An 18,648-nucleotide genomic window follows, 5' to 3' on the forward strand; every position below is an offset into this window, starting at 1 on the left:
TCCTGTAGAGACAGAGTCTCACTTTATCACCCTCAGTAGAGTGGGTGATGTTACACAGCTCACAGCAACCTCCAACTCCTGGGTTTATGCAGTTCTTTCTTGCCTCAGCCTCCTGAGTAGCTGGGACTACAGGTACCCGCCACAATGTTCAGCTATTTTTTTTGTTGCAATTTGGCCAGGGCTGGGTTTGAACCCGCCACCCTCAGTATATGGGGCCTGCCGCCCTAACCACTGAGCCCCAGGCACCACCCTTTTTAAAAGCTTAAACCCACCACCCCCATATATGATCGGTGTCTTACCCCTTGAGCCCCAGGCACCACCCCAGTTTTTCTATTTTAGTAGAGCTGGGGTCTTGCTTTTGCTGAGGCTGGTGTTGAACTTGTAAGCTCAAGCTTTCTACCTGCCTCATCCTCCTAGAGTGCTAAAATTACAGGCGTGAGCCACTGCACCTGGCCTGAATTTTGATTTAATATAATTTATTATGCCCTTTCACATTTCAGCTTTATAACTATTTTGAAGATAACAATTATGTGTATCTGGTATTAGAAATGTGCCATAATGGAGAAATGAACAGGTATCTAAAGAACAGAATGAAACCCTTCTCAGAAAATGAAGGTAGGCTTCTTGGAGGGGGGAAAGAAAAGATAAAAATTTTGCATTTTAAAACATAGTTTTGAAGTATGTGCTGTTCTGTAAATCTGGCAAAACTGTTTCAATTATTACTTTAGGCTCCCCCTTGCAAAAGCTGTTAATTACAATAGTTCAAGCATTACAGAAGTAAAGTAAGAAATTGATTATCCTGCTTCTATCTCCTAAATCACACTTTAAATTAAATCATTGTTAGCAATTTATTGTGTATCTTTTCAGCTGATGACTATAAAGTAGTTGTAAATCAAGCACAAATAACCATCGAAACCATTTATGTAGATAATATGAAACATTTCACAGTGAGCCCCCTTGAACTTAACACACAGCTGCCCAAACTGTTGACTTAAGGTCAGATTGTTTCATCTGTACTCTTTTTACTCACCTGATTTGCCAGAGTATTTTGAAACAAATTATAGACATCTTTTTTTTTTTGAGACAGTCTCAAGCTGTTGCCCCGGGTAGAGTGCCATGGCATCACTGCTGACAGCAACCTCCAAATCTTGGGCTTAAGCGATTCTTTTGCCTCACCGTCCCAAGTACTACAAGCACCCGCCACAATATCTGGCTATTTTTTGTTTGTTGTTGTTTGGCCGGCCTGGGCTGGATTCAGACTCACCAGTTCTGTTGTATGTGGCTGGCACCGTAGCCACTTGAGCTACAGGTGCCGAGTCTAGACATCTTTTTAACTATAAATTTTCTAGTATATGTCATTACAAGATTGGGACTATTAGAAAAACTTAACTACAAAGTCATTATCACACCTAATAATTCCTTACTATCAAATACATAGTTTCAGACTTATCCAATTTCTCATAAATAACTTTTACAGTTTAAGTCAGAATCACATAAGATCCATACATCCATACATTGTCACACAAATGATTGTTTTCAGGTTATCTTACCCTGTAAGATTATAGCTTACATAAGAAAGGTAGTTGCATAAGAAAGGTACTTGCTGATAGGCTTTTTGTACATTTGACTATAACCCATTTGAAAAACAGTTTGGTTATGTGTGTTAAAAGTTATGGAAATGTTCATATTTTTTGACTCAGATTCCATTGTTGGAATTTATTTTGAAGAAATGATGTGAGTTGAAAAAAATCCCTACACTCATTGATGATTACATTTTTCATAATACTTTTATAATAAAAAAGGTCTTATTAAGATAGAATCTACAGAAGCCATAAAGGAAAAGAATTATCAATTTGACTGAAATAAAATTTGAAACTTTGTGTGACAAGAAATACATTCAACAAAGTTAAAAGAGAACAGTAGGAAGAAAATATTTGCAAGACATATGGCTGAAAAATTAATATTTTATTAAAAGATATAGGGCATGCCTAAAAAGAAAAAAAGATAATTGAATAGAAAAATGGACAAATGATATGAGCAGACTACTCAAAAGAAAAAATACTAATGGCCAGTAAACATGAAAAGATGCTCAAATCCAATAATAACAAGAATGCTAACCACAATAATGAGGTACCCATTTTTTTACTTTTTGAATTGAGACCAACTAGCATTACCAGAGTTATTTGTGAAAATACAGCCTTTTCAAATGTAATTTGGCAAGATACGAAAATGCTAAATTTTCTTATCCTTCAACCCAGTGATTTTATATCTTGAATGTACCATAGAGAAACAACCCATGCATATACATACAACAAAACATCATGTACAAGAATGTTTATTACTATATTTTTTCCTAATCTGGAAATTTCAGAAATGGCCTAAATAGTCATCAATAGCAATTCAATAAAATTAAGATCTGTGGTACCAACATAGAAATATATCTAAGAAATATTGTGAAATGGGTAAAAAAAGTAATGAATTTATATGTTTTTATACCTTTTTTTTATGTTTAGAAAGCATTTATGAAATTGCCGTAGATTTAAATGTATATAAACAACCAGAGGAATAAATGAAAGAATACATACAAACTTGACAGTGATTACAAAATGTAATCACTTTTGGGAGGCATCAAAGGAACTTTTGCTTTTCTTTTTTACAATTAGGATATATTTGTGAATTGTTGTGTAATAAATAAATAATTTTCTTAATTGCTATGGACTTAGAGTTACCATAGATACCCTAATGATTTCCAATTGCTAAAAAAATTAATCTTTTCTTAACTGTATATAGACAGCTCATTGATTGAAAAGGACAAAGATTATAAAAGGAGTCCCTAGTTCTCTTAAAGAAAAATAGGCAAGACTATGTATTATGATGCCATCAGAGTGGTATTTTGGTTGGGAAATCTAAGCTGCAAGAAGGCTAATGTAATGAGCTTATGTATCTAATGTAATACAATATTCCAGCATATGCACCTAGGATTCATAATGTATTTCAAGTACATATTTCAAATGTACTGGACTTTCAGATTTTCTGAATTCTAAGTTCTCTTTTTTGCATCCTACAGCTCGACATTTCATGCACCAAATCATCACAGGAATGTTATATCTTCATTCTCATGGTATATTACACCGGGACCTCACACTTTCTAACCTCTTACTAACTCGTAATATGAACATCAAGATAGCTGATTTTGGATTGGCAACTCAGTTGAAAATGCCACATGAAAAGCACTATACGTTATGTGGAACTCCTAATTATATTTCACCAGAAATTGCAACTCGAAGTGCGCATGGACTTGAATCTGATGTTTGGTCCTTGGGGTGTATGTTTTATACGTTACTTATTGGGAGACCACCTTTTGACACTGACACAGTCAAGAACACGTTAAATAAAGTAGTATTGGCAGATTATGAAATGCCAACTTTTTTGTCAAGGGAAGCCAAGGACCTTATTCACCAGTTACTTCGTAGAAATCCAGCAGATCGTTTAAGTCTGTCTTCAATATTAGACCATCCTTTTATGTCCCGAAATTCTTCAACAAAAAGTAAAGATTTAGGAACTGTAGAAGACTCAATTGATAGTGGGCATGCCACGATTTCTACTGCAATTACAGCTTCTTCTAGTACCAGTATAAGTGGTAGTTTATTTGACAGAAGAAGACTTTTGATTGGTCAGCCACTCCCAAATAAAATGACTGTATTTCCAAAGACTAAAAATGCAAGTGATTTTTCTTCTTCAGGAGATGGAAACAGTTTTTATAATCAGTGGGGAAATCAAGAACAAGAAATCAGTAATCGTGGAAGGGGCAAAGTAATCCAAGATGCAGAAGAAAGACCACATTCTCGTTACCTTCGTAGAGCCCATTCTTCTGATAGGTCCAGCACTTCTAACAGTCAATCTCGAGCAAAAACATGTGTAATGGAAAGATGTCACTCAGCTGAAGTGCTTTCAAAACCCAAAAGATCAGGAGTAGATGAAAATGAAGAGAGATACTCACCCACAAACAACAATGTCAATGTTTTTCCCTTCTTTAAAGAAAAGACATCTAATAGTTCTGGATCTTTTGACCAACCTGGTACCAATCAAGCACTGTAAGAATAATTCTATCAAAAGCATTTTATTTTTCAGTAAGCATTGAAGCTATATCTAAGGGGAGGTTACCAGGGTAATGAATATATTTTTTAAAACATGGTCAGAGGCTCCTGAGGCATTTGTTAATTATGATTTCTATAATGATTTTGAATTGCGATTAAGAAACTTTTAAAAGTTAGTATATTCATGAATGTGTTTATAGGCAGTCCCCAGCTTATGAACAAGAAAGGTTTTTAAGTTGAATTTGTATGTAAGTTGAAACAGGTACATTTACCTGTTATCTGTAAAGTAGCCTCATATCTAAGTGTAAGTCAAACATCATTGAGGTGTTTGTAACTCGGGGTCTTACTATATAACCTCTGTAAGTATGAGTTGTATGTAAGTAATTTGGGGACTGCCTGTATGGCATGTGTTTAATACCTGGGAATTTTTAGTTTCATTTTTTATTTATGGACCAAATCTCTGGTATAAAGTACCATATATTAGACATGTCTGAACTCTAAAATGCTCTATTAATAACCATATACATACAAAAGTAGAAAAAGTGAGCCTGAGTAATGATAATATTGATAGCTTCTAACATGAAAATTAATTTTTTAGTTACTGTAGTGTTTTTTTTTCTTTTTGTTCTTTTTATGGTTAATTATAAGAGAGCAGGAGCCGTGTAGAAACACTGTCACAGTGCCATGAGTATTTTGGTGTGAGATTTTAGTGTTTTAGAGACATTTTAGTTATGCAAACATTATTTTCTACAATTCTTCTAAATTTCAGGTAGTAAAATCAGAAGAAATCCCCCTTTTCTAATATTTTTATCTTAAAATATTCCCTGATAATTTTGTATTAGCTTATGTGATTTGTTTGTTTATTTAGCGCCAATCATCTTTGTCCAGGAAAAACTCCTTTTCCATTCTCAGACCAGACACCTCAGACTGAAATGGTACAACAATGGTTTGGGAATCTACAAATAAATGGTGAGTTTTTAGTGGAGTAGTTAGCCAGAATTTAATTTCAATGGATAGGATGAGGGGGGCGAAATTAATTAGTTGGACACTTACTAGGCATTGCAGCTTTCTATTTCAGTTTTCTTAATAAAGCAGTTTTGATAAATTTGAATAAAGCTATATTATAACAGTAATAATAAATTTTAAATATTTACCAGAAGTCAGCCAACTGTGCTTCATGTTTAATGTATATACTAGCTTATTAAATTCTCACTAAACAATATATGAGGAAGATACTATTATTCCAGTCTTACAGATGAGAAAGTTGAAGTACACAGAGCTTAATTGCCCAAGCTATATAACAGTTAAGAATCAGGATTCCAACCCAAGCAGGCTGGCTCAGAGGCTTTGCTCTTAACCCATGTGCTCTTGTAGCCTCTATCTAATAAGCACCTACTATCAGTGCCCATTAAATAATCAGAAGATGGTTGACTTTAATTTTTTTCTTTTTTTTTTTTACTAAAAGATTGGCTTCCTGTAAGTTGATCTTATTTTTAAGTAAAAGCTGATATGGACATTATAGTCTGTCAGTGCAGCCTCATACTAAAATACACATATTAAAACCTAAACATTTTTAAACAACTATCATCTAAGTAATTGTTTTGTTTATAGACATACAGAGTTTGAAGGTTAAACGTTCCTTATTAATGAACATGACAAATTCACAGGTGGTGGGTTGGCAAATAATGATGGAAAAAGGAGAGAATAAAAAAGAAACATATGGAGAGGAGGTTTAGTAAGTATTATGTTACCTCACAAAGAGATATATAATACAGCATATTTTAAACAGGTTGTGTATGTCATCTCAAAAGTCTGTTCTTTTTTTCTTTTCTTTTAAAAAACATATTATTTTCAAGAAGCCCAAATGGGAATTAATCTTTTCATTTATATGTGTTAAAGATAATTCAAGTTTGTTTTTTAAACCATAAGACTGTCATGTACTTAATCTTGTACATCTGTTGTGTTTACAGATACTTTTACTTAAAACATGGACTTGTCTGAGATGAAGAAATAACCTTGTTTGTAATCTAGAAGTGCTGCTGCACTTTTAAAGTATATTATTTGATAGCAAATATTTTTTGTCATAATGGGAGTGGGGCAAAGTGACTTTTTCTCTAAGTTATTTAAGAAAAAATTATAATGCAAATTTTTAGAGTTTAGCATTAAACAATTGCTTTACAAAGTTTTATATATAGTTTAATCAAATTTAATCAAACTTTTATATAATTTAATTTTTTAAAACCTTTAAAAAATAATGTTCCGCTCAATATGGTGGCTCACACTCTGGGAGGACGAGATGGGTGGATTGCTTGAGCCTAGGAGTTTGAGACCAGCCTGAGCAAGACTAAGACCATGTCTCTAAAAAAAAAAAATAAAAAACTAGGGGTATTGTGTCTGGTGCCTATAGTCCCAGTTACTTTGGAGGCTGAGGTAAGAGGATCACTTGAGCCCAAGAGTTTGAAGTTGCTGTGAGCTATGACACTACAGCACTCTACCCAGGGGAACAAAGTGAGACTCTCTGTCTCAAAAAAATAATAATGTTCCTATGTGAACTTTAAAACCACATAAAGTATAAATTGATAAAGTTCAATAAGAACTTTTTTAAAAATATGGGTGTAAATAAACATGTAATATTAATTTTAAAGCTAGTGTTTTTGTTTTTTATTGTGTATTTTCTAAGTAAAGATGGGGTAGATAGTCCTTAGTTTAGGGAGAGTAAGTTTATATATTTTTCTTATGCAGAATGATTACCTCAGAACTCAAGTATGCTTTGTTGAAGCATTGGCAGTTGCTTGCTTTAGACTCTCCAGTGACTAGTTATTGCCTTGATTGAAAAATTAAACTTCATGTTACTATCTTTTCTTAGTTTTAGAAATGCCAAAGGTAATCCTTTAAGATCTGGCTTAAGGCTCGGCGCCTGTGGCTCAAGCGGCTAAGGCGCCACCCACATACACCTAAGGTGACGGGTTCGAATCCCCAGCCCAGGCCCGCCAAACAACAATGATGGCTGCAACTAAAAAAATTGCCAGGCGTTGTGGCAGGCGCCTGTAGTCCCAGCTACCTGGGAAGCTGAGGCAGGAGACTCACTTGAGCCCAGGAGTTGGAGGTTGCTGTGAGCGTGATGCCATGGCACTCTACCCAGGGGGATAGCTTGAGGCTCCATCTCAAAAAAAAAAAAAAAAGATCTGGCTTAAAATATCCTTTTATAGTTACTATCTTTTTTTTTGAAACAGAGCCTCCAGCTGTTCCCCTAGGTAGAGTGCTGTGGCATCACAGCTCACAGCAACCTCCATCTCCTGGGCTCAAGCGAGTCTCCTGCCTCAGCCTCCCAAGTAGCTAGGGCCACAGGCACCTGCCACATTGCCCGACTATTTTTTGGTTGCAGCCATCATTGTTCTTTGGCGGGCCAGGCTGGATTCTAACCCGCCACCTTAGGTGTATGTGGCTGGCGCCTTAGCCACTTGAGCCACAGGCGCCGAGCCTTATAGTTACTATCTTATGTCATATCTTAAACCATTTGTTAGAAAAATTATGAGTTTTTTTTTCTTTTACTAGATTTCTCTTATTAAAATACATGCTATTATAACCAGCATGATTTTGTTTTTTGTAGACTTGGTTTTTTGGTTATTTAGTAAATTGCTTTATTTTATGTATATCATAGCTCATTTAAGAGAAACTACTGAATACAACAGCTTAGCTCAAACCAAGATTACTAAGGCCATCCACATTTGCAGAAGGACATGTCAAGAAGTGCTTGGACTGATAGAAAACCCAAAAAGAACTCTAATGCTTCTGATAATGCACATTCTGTAAAACATCTGAATACCATCAAACATATGACTGTACTTCATAGTAAACCTGAGATAATTCAACAAGAATCTGTTTTTGGCCTAGATCCGCTTTCTGAACAAAGGAGGACTAAGGGTGTGGAGCCATCATTGGGTTATCAGAAACGTACATTACGAAGCATTACATCTCCTTTGGTTGCTCACAGGTTAAAACCAATCAGACAGAAAACCAAAAAGGCTGTGGTATGTCTATTATTTTTCTAAGTTCCTATATGATATTTTTCTTGAGAGTTCAATTTTGACAACATGATATTTTTTAGTCCCCTATAATGTCCCTGTACTTTGGGGTATGTACATGATAAACTTATTTAAAGAGAAAGACTGGATATTTACAGAAAGATAGCTCTTGTTTCCCTCTAACTTCTTAATAATGGTGATTTGCTATTGGTAAGTTTTGAATTTTAAATTATAAGTTTAAATAAAATGGATTTGAATGAAAAAGATTTAAAAATAATATTGACTTTATGCTGTTAAATTTTTTATTCATAATTCCAATCAGTGAGTTAATATTTAATATCCTTTGCTTTTATATTGTTTCTACATTTAATCCAGCCTTAATAGGTGTACAAGAAAATAAAACTTTTTTTAACAACTGAAACTAAAGACAAGGAATATGCACTTCGAAGTTTAGAGTTTAAAAATTGTCCTATGTGATTGAAATTTAATTTTTTTAATTCCATTTTCATCCTGTTCCTTGTTTTCTGTTTCACTTCTCATTTTAGCCTTGCCTTTGTTGGGCTTGCTATTGTCTTTTCAAAGACCTTATTCTCCACCCTACCTTCTGCTTTCTTTCTGCTGACTCGTTGTCATTTCACACTTTATTATACATCTTACCTTTGTACCTTCTGGTTCACAGTTGTGCTTAAATATAAGGCAGGGTCTAGACTGTTGGAGTTGAGCAGCTATTTGATTCAGACTTTAATGTTTGTTCCTACCATGGTAAAGTACTTTTCTGTCAAGTATTATGTAAGAGCTGTTCTAGTAAATAAGAGAATTGTTACTGATTTTGGTGGATTATTGATTTTTGTGGATTTTTTTTTTTAGGTGAGCATACTTGATTCAGAGGAGGTATGTGTGGAGCTTCTAAAGGACTATACATCTCAAGAATATGTGAAAGAAGTTCTTCAGATATCTAGTGATGGAAATATGGTAATGAAGTTACTTTATTATCTTGTAACTTCAAATTATCACTTAAACATTTAGCATTCTAATTCATTCTACTATGGTATCTTTCAGGGTTTTTTGATAGGATAATGTCTCTGGAATTCAAAAACAGATAGCATGCTAAACATATTTAAATAAATTAGTGTAGTTTTAAAAACAATTATAACTAATAAAATCTGAACTTTTGGCTTAAGTTTATAAAGGAAAATAATTACTTTTAGAGAATATTTAACATTTTCCTATAAAATAATATTTAATGTTACATTTGATCTTTTTATACTTTTTAGTAACAAAATATATTTCTTTAACTTAATGGCAAATAATTAGACTTCTTAAAATATTTTTTGGCAGATCACTATTTATTATCCAAATGATGGAAGAGGTTTTCCTCTTACTGATAGACCACCCTCACCTACTGACAACATCAGTAGGTACAGCTTTGATAATTTACCAGGTATGTAAGTTTACCAGGGAATAAATGTAGATAGTAGATACATGTGTATATATATAAAAATTCTTCATAGAGATATAATAGATTATAACTATCTTGGCATTAGTCAGACTATAGGTCATGTTCTTGTACTTTGTATTTGATGAGATTTGGTGTACCTTTTTAATACAAAATTTATTTTTCATATTATATGTTTATTATATGCTATGTGTTTCATATTATATGTTATATGTTTATTTACTTATTTAAGTAAAAACTAATTCTCAAATATTAACCATATTACACAAATATAATTTGTTTAGAAGTTGATTAGAGTCATGTTAAAAAAATTAGGTATAAACTAGTTTTTGACCTTTGAAATTATTGGTGTACTATATAAATACATAAATGATCATTTATAATTATGGTTAATCAAATATGACTCCTAGTTCATTCTGGATATTATGGTTTGAGGAAATAATCCCTAAATAGTAGGACTTTGTTGGAGGTGATTTTTAGAAATGAACAAGAAAACCTGTCTAATCTAACTGTATTAGAAATCAAAACAGGTAGATAAAACTACCTATCAGTTCAATACTTTCTTTCCTCATATTAAATAATTTGTTTTCTTTTTTCCTTTTAGAAAAGTACTGGAGAAAATACCAATATGCTTCCAGGTTTGTACAGCTTGTAAGATCCAAATCTCCCAAAATCACTTATTTTACAAGATATGCTAAATGTATTTTGATGGAGAATTCTCCTGATGCTGATTTTGAAGTTTGGTTTTATGATGGTAAGTACTATTTTAGAATGATAGTTTTTTTGTTTGTAATTTAGTAAGTAGTATGTGTGTCTTTTTTTATTCAAATACAATAAAATTTTAAAGATATATATACATGTACAATATATGTCAAATCATGTTATACAGAATTTATATATACAGTACCTTCCTATAAACAGTTTTTTCTACAATATGTGTATTAGTTCTCTTTTCCTACTTAGCTCCAATTTTGTTTTTCCTCAAAATTAGAGCTAATTAAGACCTTCACATTCAGTCAGTATAAGGTCCAAATTAACTACATCCACATTGGTGGTATAGAAATCACATAAAATAAGTACTGGAAAGTCAAATGGATATAGACCAAATGTATATATACCAAAACATGGGACAACTGTGGCAAAAAGGATAGATAAGATTGAATCAGACAGTCTTATTTTCCTAAATCTGTAAAGATTATTTTTAATGTATAAAGCTTCCTTCATACATAGCACACATATAATAATAGCTATCCTTCAATTATGGTTTTTTTTTGAGATAGAGTCTCATTATGTCACCCTCGATAGAGTGCTATGGTGTCACAGCTCACAGCAACCTTAAACTCTTAGGCTTAAGCAATTCTCTTGCCTCAGCCTCCCAAGTACCTAGAACTACAGGCGCCTGCCACAATGCCCAGCTTTTCAATTATGTTTTTGAATTGAAAGTATTGGTTTTTAAAATGTCATAGAAGTATCAGACTTAAACCAGGTCTATGCTGGAAAAAAATAAATCACTTAAATTTCTTGAATATTCTTCAGAGTCTCACTTTATTAATGGTCAGTGAATGAATACAAATACCTTAATCTAGGAACCATTATGTACTAGTATAAAAATATAAGTCTAGGAATAGTTAAGGAAATGATAAAAGAGTAGTTTTTTGCTTATTTTTTAGGAGCAAAAATACACAAAACAGAAGATTTAATTCATGTAATTGAAAAGACTGGGAAATCGTACACTTTAAAAGGTGAAAGTGAAGTTAATAGCTTGAAAGAGGAAATGAAAATGTATATGGACCATGTTAATGAGGTACATACCTACTTAAGGGTTTTTCATACCAATGAATAATAATAAATGATGGGTAAAATGACAGAAAGCATTCTTCTTTTAAAATAGGGTCATCGTGTTTGTTTAACACTGGAATCCATAATTTCAGAAGAGGAAAGGAAAAGTAGGAATGCTTCCTTTTTCCCAATAATTATAGGAAGGTAAATGTATGAAAATTTTAAGCATATGTCTAAAATATATATGTTAAGAAAATGGTATTTACATTATAAACATTCTTAAGTTTTCTGTAAATTGAAAGCTAAGACAAATATTTGGATGTTTCTCCCTCAGAAAACCTGGTTGTATTAGTTCACCCACAGCTTTATCACCACCTTCTGTGGATTCAAACTACTCAGTAAGGGATAGACCAGCTTTGAGTAGAATGATGATGAATAGTGCTGCTTCTGCAACACAGGCACCAATACTTAATCCTTCTGTAAGTAAATATATGTCACTTCTGTATTTCAAACCTTTCAGTGACTTGCCTGATTCCCTTCATAAAAAATTAAAATGCCTCACTCTGCCTTTTTTTATCACCTCCTTGCTTTTCCAGCCTCATTCTGAGCCACTTTATCCCTTACTACCTGTGCTTAAGTGTCATAGGACTTTTTCCTATTCTATTTTCTTAGCCTAGAACTCTTTTTTTTCTCAGCCCCTTAACTTCATGTGACCAATTATTTCTCATCTTTCAAGTCTCTGTTTAAATGTTACCTCAGTGAGGCCTAAACTGACCCCTCTAGGAAAAAGCTCAATATATTAACATGTATATGTGGTTATTTCATTTTTACTAGTAAAATATATTTAACTGCCTAAATATGCGTGATAGGCTCATGGTTAAGTAAACTTATTATATATTTACTTAATTATTATGCCAGTGAAGAAAAATGCAGTGTTAAAGAAATGGGGGAGGAGTGTGTGTGTGTGTGTATGTGTGTGTGTTTATGTATGTATACTCACACACACACATGCTGATTATAGCTATGAAAATATATGCCTTGGGGAAAAAAACAAAAGACATCTACCTAAATGAAAACAGCAATTGTCATTTTTTTCTTTTCTGTGTTTTTCTAATTTTCAATGATATCATATTTTAATTTTGAAATCTTTGTTTTTAAAAAATTAATGAAAATCCTGTAATTTTCTACTTTTGCTGAAGTTGGCTTATAAAAATGCTGAGGAATAATATTTTTCTATCCTTTACTGTTTGTAGATGGTTATAAATGAAGGACTTGGTCTTACAACTATAGCTTCTGGAACAAACATCTCTTCTACTAGTCTAAAAGATTCTCTTCCTAAATCAGCACAACTTTTGAAATCTGTTTTTGTGAAAAATGTTGGTTGGGCTACACAGGTGAGAACTTTCTTAGAAAGTGAATTTTCTCATTATGAATTACTAGTTGCCTTCATGTAAAATTACTGTGGCTTTATTATCACTTATGTATTTTTCCAGTCTTGTCCCTTGTTACTTTATCTCATACTATCTCTAACAATTATTTTATTATTTTACATAATTATTTTAATGATTTCTCTTTACAAAGAAGTTTTTACACTTTTTTTCACATTGCTTACATCATTAGCATTTTTAATTTTTTTATTGTTTATATGCAGTTTGAAAATTCCAGACATTGCTGATCACAGAATGCCTTCTAAGGCCTAGGTGACCTGCTTTTGCCCTTTATTTTTACTTATTTTATAAAAATGTGTTTATTTATTATACATCACAATAGCTCAACCAGAGACTTAATTGAAAAAACAGTAGCACAGCTCGAGATACAGAGTCCTATACAGAAATCAAGAAAAGGACAGACCATCTAAGGAAAAAATAAAAAGACATAGAAAGAGCCCAGACAGCCTGGTTCAGAGCTCCTGGCTAAATACCTACTTTGAGTAGTAGTTTTCTTGCAGGTATTTCTTAAAAGCTGTGAGATTGGCTCGGCACCTGTGGCTCAAGTGGCTAAGGTGCCAGCCACATACACCTAAGGTGGCGGGTTTGAATCCAGCCTGGGCCTGCCAAACAACAATGATGGCTGCAACCAAAAAATAGCCAGGGGTTGTGGCAGACACCAGTGGTCCCAGCTACTTGGGAGGCAGAGGCAGAAGGCTCACTTGAACCCAGGAGTTGGAGGTTGCTGTGAGCTGTGATGTCACAGCACTCTACCCAGGGAAATAGCTTCAGCCTCTGTCTCAAAAAAAAAAAAAAAACTGTGAGATTTCTCCAGAGCCCAGAAGTGTGCATGTAGAAAGGACTGTCAATGTTGAATTCTCCTAGCATGGTCCTGAAGTCACATAGTGCAGATCACTTTCCTTCAGGGTATGTAGACAGATATTACCCATGGTGTCTACATCGGGGTGGTAGCAAAGCGTAAGGAACTTTACTAATGGTGCATTCTAATGGTAGCCATTAAGGAACCCTAGGGAGAGCTTATGCCTCAGATCTTCATAGACTATGTCAGCTGGTCCATGGGTGGTCCCTACCAATTTGAAAAAGTCTGATTCAGGGCAGAGAGAAATCCCTATATCATGAGGGATCCCTACATCAGCTCTTCCTGTTGTTTGCCCATGGGTTGAGATTTTTGAGACCCCCATCCTGTCCTTTGTTTTTAATGTAGAGGCCATAATAAGGACTAATTGTGAGGAGTTGAGAGCAATGGGGCATTTTAAGTTTTAGAAATTATTTGTAATCTCTATTAGTAGAGAAATTTCCATTTGGTAAAAAAAGGAAAAGGTTCTGGGCAGCTCCTGTGGCTCGCCGGCCCTATATACTGAGGGTGGCGGGTTCAAACCTGGCCTGGCCAAACTGCAACAAAAAAATAGCCAGGCATCATGGCAGGCACCTGTAGTCCCAGCTACTTGGGAGGCTGAGGCAACAGAATCTCCTAAACCCAGGAGTTGGAGGTTGGTATGAGCTGTGACACCACGGCACTCTACCCAGGGCAATAAAGTGAAACTCTGTCTCTAAAATAAATAAATATAAATAAATAAATAAATAAAGGAAAGGAAAGGATTCTTTTGAGTGTGATACATGTACTTATCATTGAGATAAAATGCAGTGCAGGACTCATGGGGGTGGGTAACATTTGTTGAGTATGTGATACCATGTTTTTCACATACATTGTCTAGTTTATCCCTCAGAGTAACTTAGTAAAGTTGATGTTATTTGCTTTTATAGATACTAAAATTATGGTTTAAAATGTTAGTTTGACTTGCACAGTCTTACACTACACTTACAAGTTAGCAGAGTATGGATGTAAACCTTGGTCTGTTTGATTTCAATGTCTCTGGTTTCTTCTCTATACTGTGTGCCTCCCTGTTTTAAGTGACACTTTGTAAATATTAATTATTAAAAGAAGTTTCAAAGGCTAAAATGTAACATTCTTAGACAAGGAAGAAATTCTTGTGGCCTAAGGACAAAAAGAGTATTGCTTTAGTCATGTCCTAAATCCCTTTTCAGTAAGAAATACTATGTGAGAAAAACACAACCAAAAACCTACTCAGGTACTCTAATGGAAATTATTGGGAAACAGGATTCATTTTAAAAAGTTAATTTAAATTTTATAATATCCTAGCTATTAAAGGAATAATCTTGAAAAAACACAAATGTTCTTGATGCTGCTGCTACTACTAGAGCACCAAAATTAGTAGTCATCTACTAGAATTGAGGGTTTTTATTTTCTTTTTTCTTTTTTTAAAATAAATTTTTTTCAGGTTAATGTAAGGGTATAAACAACCAGTCAAAATGTTTCATTTTGTTAGGTAGAGTACCTCTTTGGTTATGTCCCACACACAAAAGGTGGGCCAAACACCCCCACCTGGTGCCCATTCAGTGAGAGCACCCCAAACCTCTTCTCCTCCTTGATTACCCCTCCCCTCAACTTGAATTGAAATGAGTTTTTCTCCTATGTGGGCATACATTAGATCACCTACTGACCTCATATTGTATTGAGTACATTGGTTAATTGCTTGTCCATTCTTGTGATACTTTACTAAGAAGAATGTGTTTTAACTCCATCTAGGATATTACAAAAGATGTGAAATCATACTCTTTTTTTACGGCTGAATAGTATTCCATAGTGTGCATTTACCACAATTTGCTAATCCATTCCTGAGTTGATGGGCATTTAGGTTGTTTCCATGTCTTGGTGATTCTAAGTTGAGCTGCAATAAACAATCCAGTGCAAACGTCCTTATGATAAAATGATTTTTTTTTCCTTTGGGGTAGATGCTAGAGTTGAGCTTTTTTAAACTGTAATATGAGTACCTTTTGAAAACCTCAGACATTCTATTGTCTGGTAATTATATGCTTATTATTTTTCTAGTTAAGTAGTGGAGCTGTATGGGTTCAGTTTAATGATGGGTCCCAGTTGGTCGTGCAGGCAGGAGTATCTTCTATCAGTTATACATCACCAGATGGTCAAACAACCAGGTAAGGTCTTAAAATGCTAATTTTAATATTTGAGATTAAGTTGAGATTTAGCCCTTTGCTATAATTTTACTTTCTTTATATGTTAAAATAAATGATTTAATAAAACTATTTTAGTTTGGCAGTGATCCTGTCATTAAACTGTTATACTCACAGTTCACATAGTCTTTTTTACATGTTTTATGATTATCAATCTTCATTAATGCAGGGAAATTGGCATGAATAATCCACTCCGAGCGGCTGGATTCCTTATAGCCTTATTCCATAGTCTTAATTAGGTTGACCCTTTCAGGAGAAATGGACTTCCAAGTTCAAAGTAATATACCTTTGGATATATGTGTTTATGATTTATTTTAAAGAATATAGAAACAAGAAATCTTTCTTTAAGAGATAACCTAATTATTTCTCCCAAATAAAAGGCTAAATTCCATGATGTAATGTGAGGTGATTTAGTGGTTGAAAGACTTTTTGCATCTATGTATTTATTTTGTATGAAAATGTGTGCCAGGTGGCATGCTAATAATAAAGAATCTAGGAAGAACAAGCAGTTTAGTTTCCACATTTAAACAATGACTTATTAAAAAGAGGTAGGCTACTGATGATGCCAATACAAACATGCTACTGTATGAGAAGTACTTATTATAGTGGGAATACTTGGGACAAATATAATTGATAGCTATCTACCAATTGCATTTTTGTTAAATATACAGTACCACCACTTAAAGAACTATGTGGCTCAAGTGGCTAAGGCACCAGCCACATACACCTAAGGTGGCAGGTTCGAATCCAGCCCAGGCCACCAAAACAGCAATGACAAGTGCAACCAAAAAACAGCCGGGCGTTGTGGCAGGCACCTGTGGTCCCAGCTACCTGGGAGGCTGAGGCAGGAGACTCACTTGAGCCCAGGAGTTGGAGGTTGCTGTGAGCTGTGATGCCACAGCACTCTACCCAGGGGGACAGCTTGAGGCTCTATCTCAAAAAAAAAAAAAAAAAAAAGACTATATAAAGTGAGAGCCTTTATTGAAAGCTTTTCAGATGTTCCAGAAAGTAGAAGGATGCAAATGCAGAGTAGTTAGAACCCATGCTCACAGGATAAATTTTGTATGGTCTGGTGGAAATAGTTAACTTTTAAATAGAAATGTATTAATAATATATTTACCTGACTATTTTCTTTAGAATTAGGGCTTTCATTTTAATGAGGAATCTATATATTGGGTTTACTTTAGAAATTATAAAGCCAGTTCATGGTTTTTGATCTTTTTTTTTTTTTTTGAGGAAAAACAAAAGTCTTTATTTTTATTGATAAATAAAGATTACATAAAAATTGTACCTGGTGCTCGCTTCTGCAGCACATATACTAGAATTGGAACGATACAGAGAAGATTAACATGGCCCCTGTGCAAGGATGACATGCAAATTCTTGAAGCGTTCCATACTTTTATACCAAGGGTGCTGGGTTCAAACCCAGCCCTGGCCAGATTGCAGCAAAAAAATAGCTGGGCGTTGTAGTGGGCACCTGTAGTCCCAACTACTTGGGAGGCTGAGGCAAGAGAATCGCCTAAGGCCAGGAGCTAGAGATTGCTGTGAGCTGTGACTCTACTGCACTCTACCAAGGGTGACAAAGTGAGACTCTGTCGCTTAAAAAAAAAATTGTACCTGATCTAATTTTTTTTATTATTTAGATATATTTAGGAATTGGTCTATTTTAAAAGGAAACGGTAGGTATGCATCACTTGATTTAGGTATCTGACAATTTTGTATAATTTTTCTGAGGTACTTGTTGTCATTGAAAAATTATTGAAAAAAACATAATATGCTTTTTGGTACTCTCATAAGAAATAAGTAATTAAGATATGTTTTTATCTTATTTCCTTTTGCTTCACTTAGGTATGGAGAAGATGAAAAATTACCAGAATACATCAGACAGAAATTACAGTGTCTTTCTTCCATCCTTCTGATGTTTTCTAATCCAACTCCTAGCTTTCATTAATTAAAACTCCTTTTAGATGTGTATTTAATAAATAACTTTTTGTTAGCTTTGAAGTAAAATGACTTTTTTTATTCACTATAACTTCTTCAGAAAGCCTTTCTGTTAAAGAGAATTTTAATCTATACTTTAAAGGATGTATTTTAGGAGAACAAAACAGAATGAAACTTGAATCACTTACCAAATACAGTGATCATGAGGAAAAGAGAACACCTTTGTTCTTAGAACATATACCCCCTTACTCTGTTATATGTTTGTATTGAACAGTCTTTTAAAAGCAAACATATAAATGGTATGTGGTATATTTGTGCTTTTATTGTTTTCCTTCTCAGACATGTTAAGAATCATGGACAAAACATGCTGGAGTTTTGGAATTTTTGAACATGTAAATAATGTGTATTTATGTTATAAGTAACATATGTAAACATGTATATTTGTTTTATATTTATTTTTGTAGTACCAGTGTCTGATGAAACATTTCTGCAAATACATTTCATAAAAAATAATAAATACAGTGATAAGTTACTTTATCTTTTGATTTATTTAATTAAATATTTTAAAGTAAATTACTAGTAAACTCAACTTTAAAATTTTTTTTGTGTTTAGGAGTCAATTAAATTTTAAAAACTAATTTTACAAATTTTAAATACATCATTTCTCTTACTCAAAATATTTGTATATTTTAATCATAGCCATTTTAATGCTGAAGAATTTAATGATGCAATTAATTAAAATAAAAGAGTATTTGGTGGTAGGATAGCATTCCTAATGAAAAAGAAATATAGGCTCGGCGCCTATGGCTCAACCGGCTAAGGCGCCAGCCACGTACACCTAAGGTGGC

The 18,648-nt window shown here is 33.8% G+C and overlaps 1 protein-coding gene and 1 non-coding gene across 2 annotated transcripts in view; both read left to right on the forward strand.

The window, feature by feature from the left end:
• The window catches only part of PLK4 (polo like kinase 4), a 19,537-nt gene extending 1,727 nt beyond the window's left edge, over window positions 1–17,810 (forward strand). Inside the window, 14 exon segments of the mRNA XM_003795533.2 lie at window positions 501–615; window positions 3,068–4,094; window positions 4,966–5,066; window positions 7,759–7,788; window positions 7,791–8,128; window positions 8,990–9,094; window positions 9,461–9,563; window positions 10,183–10,332; window positions 11,249–11,382; window positions 11,470–11,561; window positions 11,692–11,836; window positions 12,611–12,751; window positions 15,717–15,823; window positions 17,708–17,810. Coding sequence (XP_003795581.1) covers window positions 501–615; window positions 3,068–4,094; window positions 4,966–5,066; window positions 7,759–7,788; window positions 7,791–8,128; window positions 8,990–9,094; window positions 9,461–9,563; window positions 10,183–10,332; window positions 11,249–11,382; window positions 11,470–11,561; window positions 11,692–11,836; window positions 12,611–12,751; window positions 15,717–15,823; window positions 17,708–17,810 — 2,691 coding nt within the window.
• On the forward strand, window positions 17,154–17,260 carry LOC111727085. The gene has a single exon (XR_002774717.1). It is a non-coding gene; the product is annotated as a U6 spliceosomal RNA (small nuclear RNA).
• Window positions 17,811–18,648: the final 838 nt, after the last annotated feature.

This window comes from Otolemur garnettii, unplaced genomic scaffold (assembly GCF_000181295.1).
Source record: "Otolemur garnettii isolate 467f Iridium unplaced genomic scaffold, OtoGar3 scaffold00093, whole genome shotgun sequence".
Classification (NCBI taxonomy): domain Eukaryota; kingdom Metazoa; phylum Chordata; class Mammalia; order Primates; family Galagidae; genus Otolemur; species Otolemur garnettii.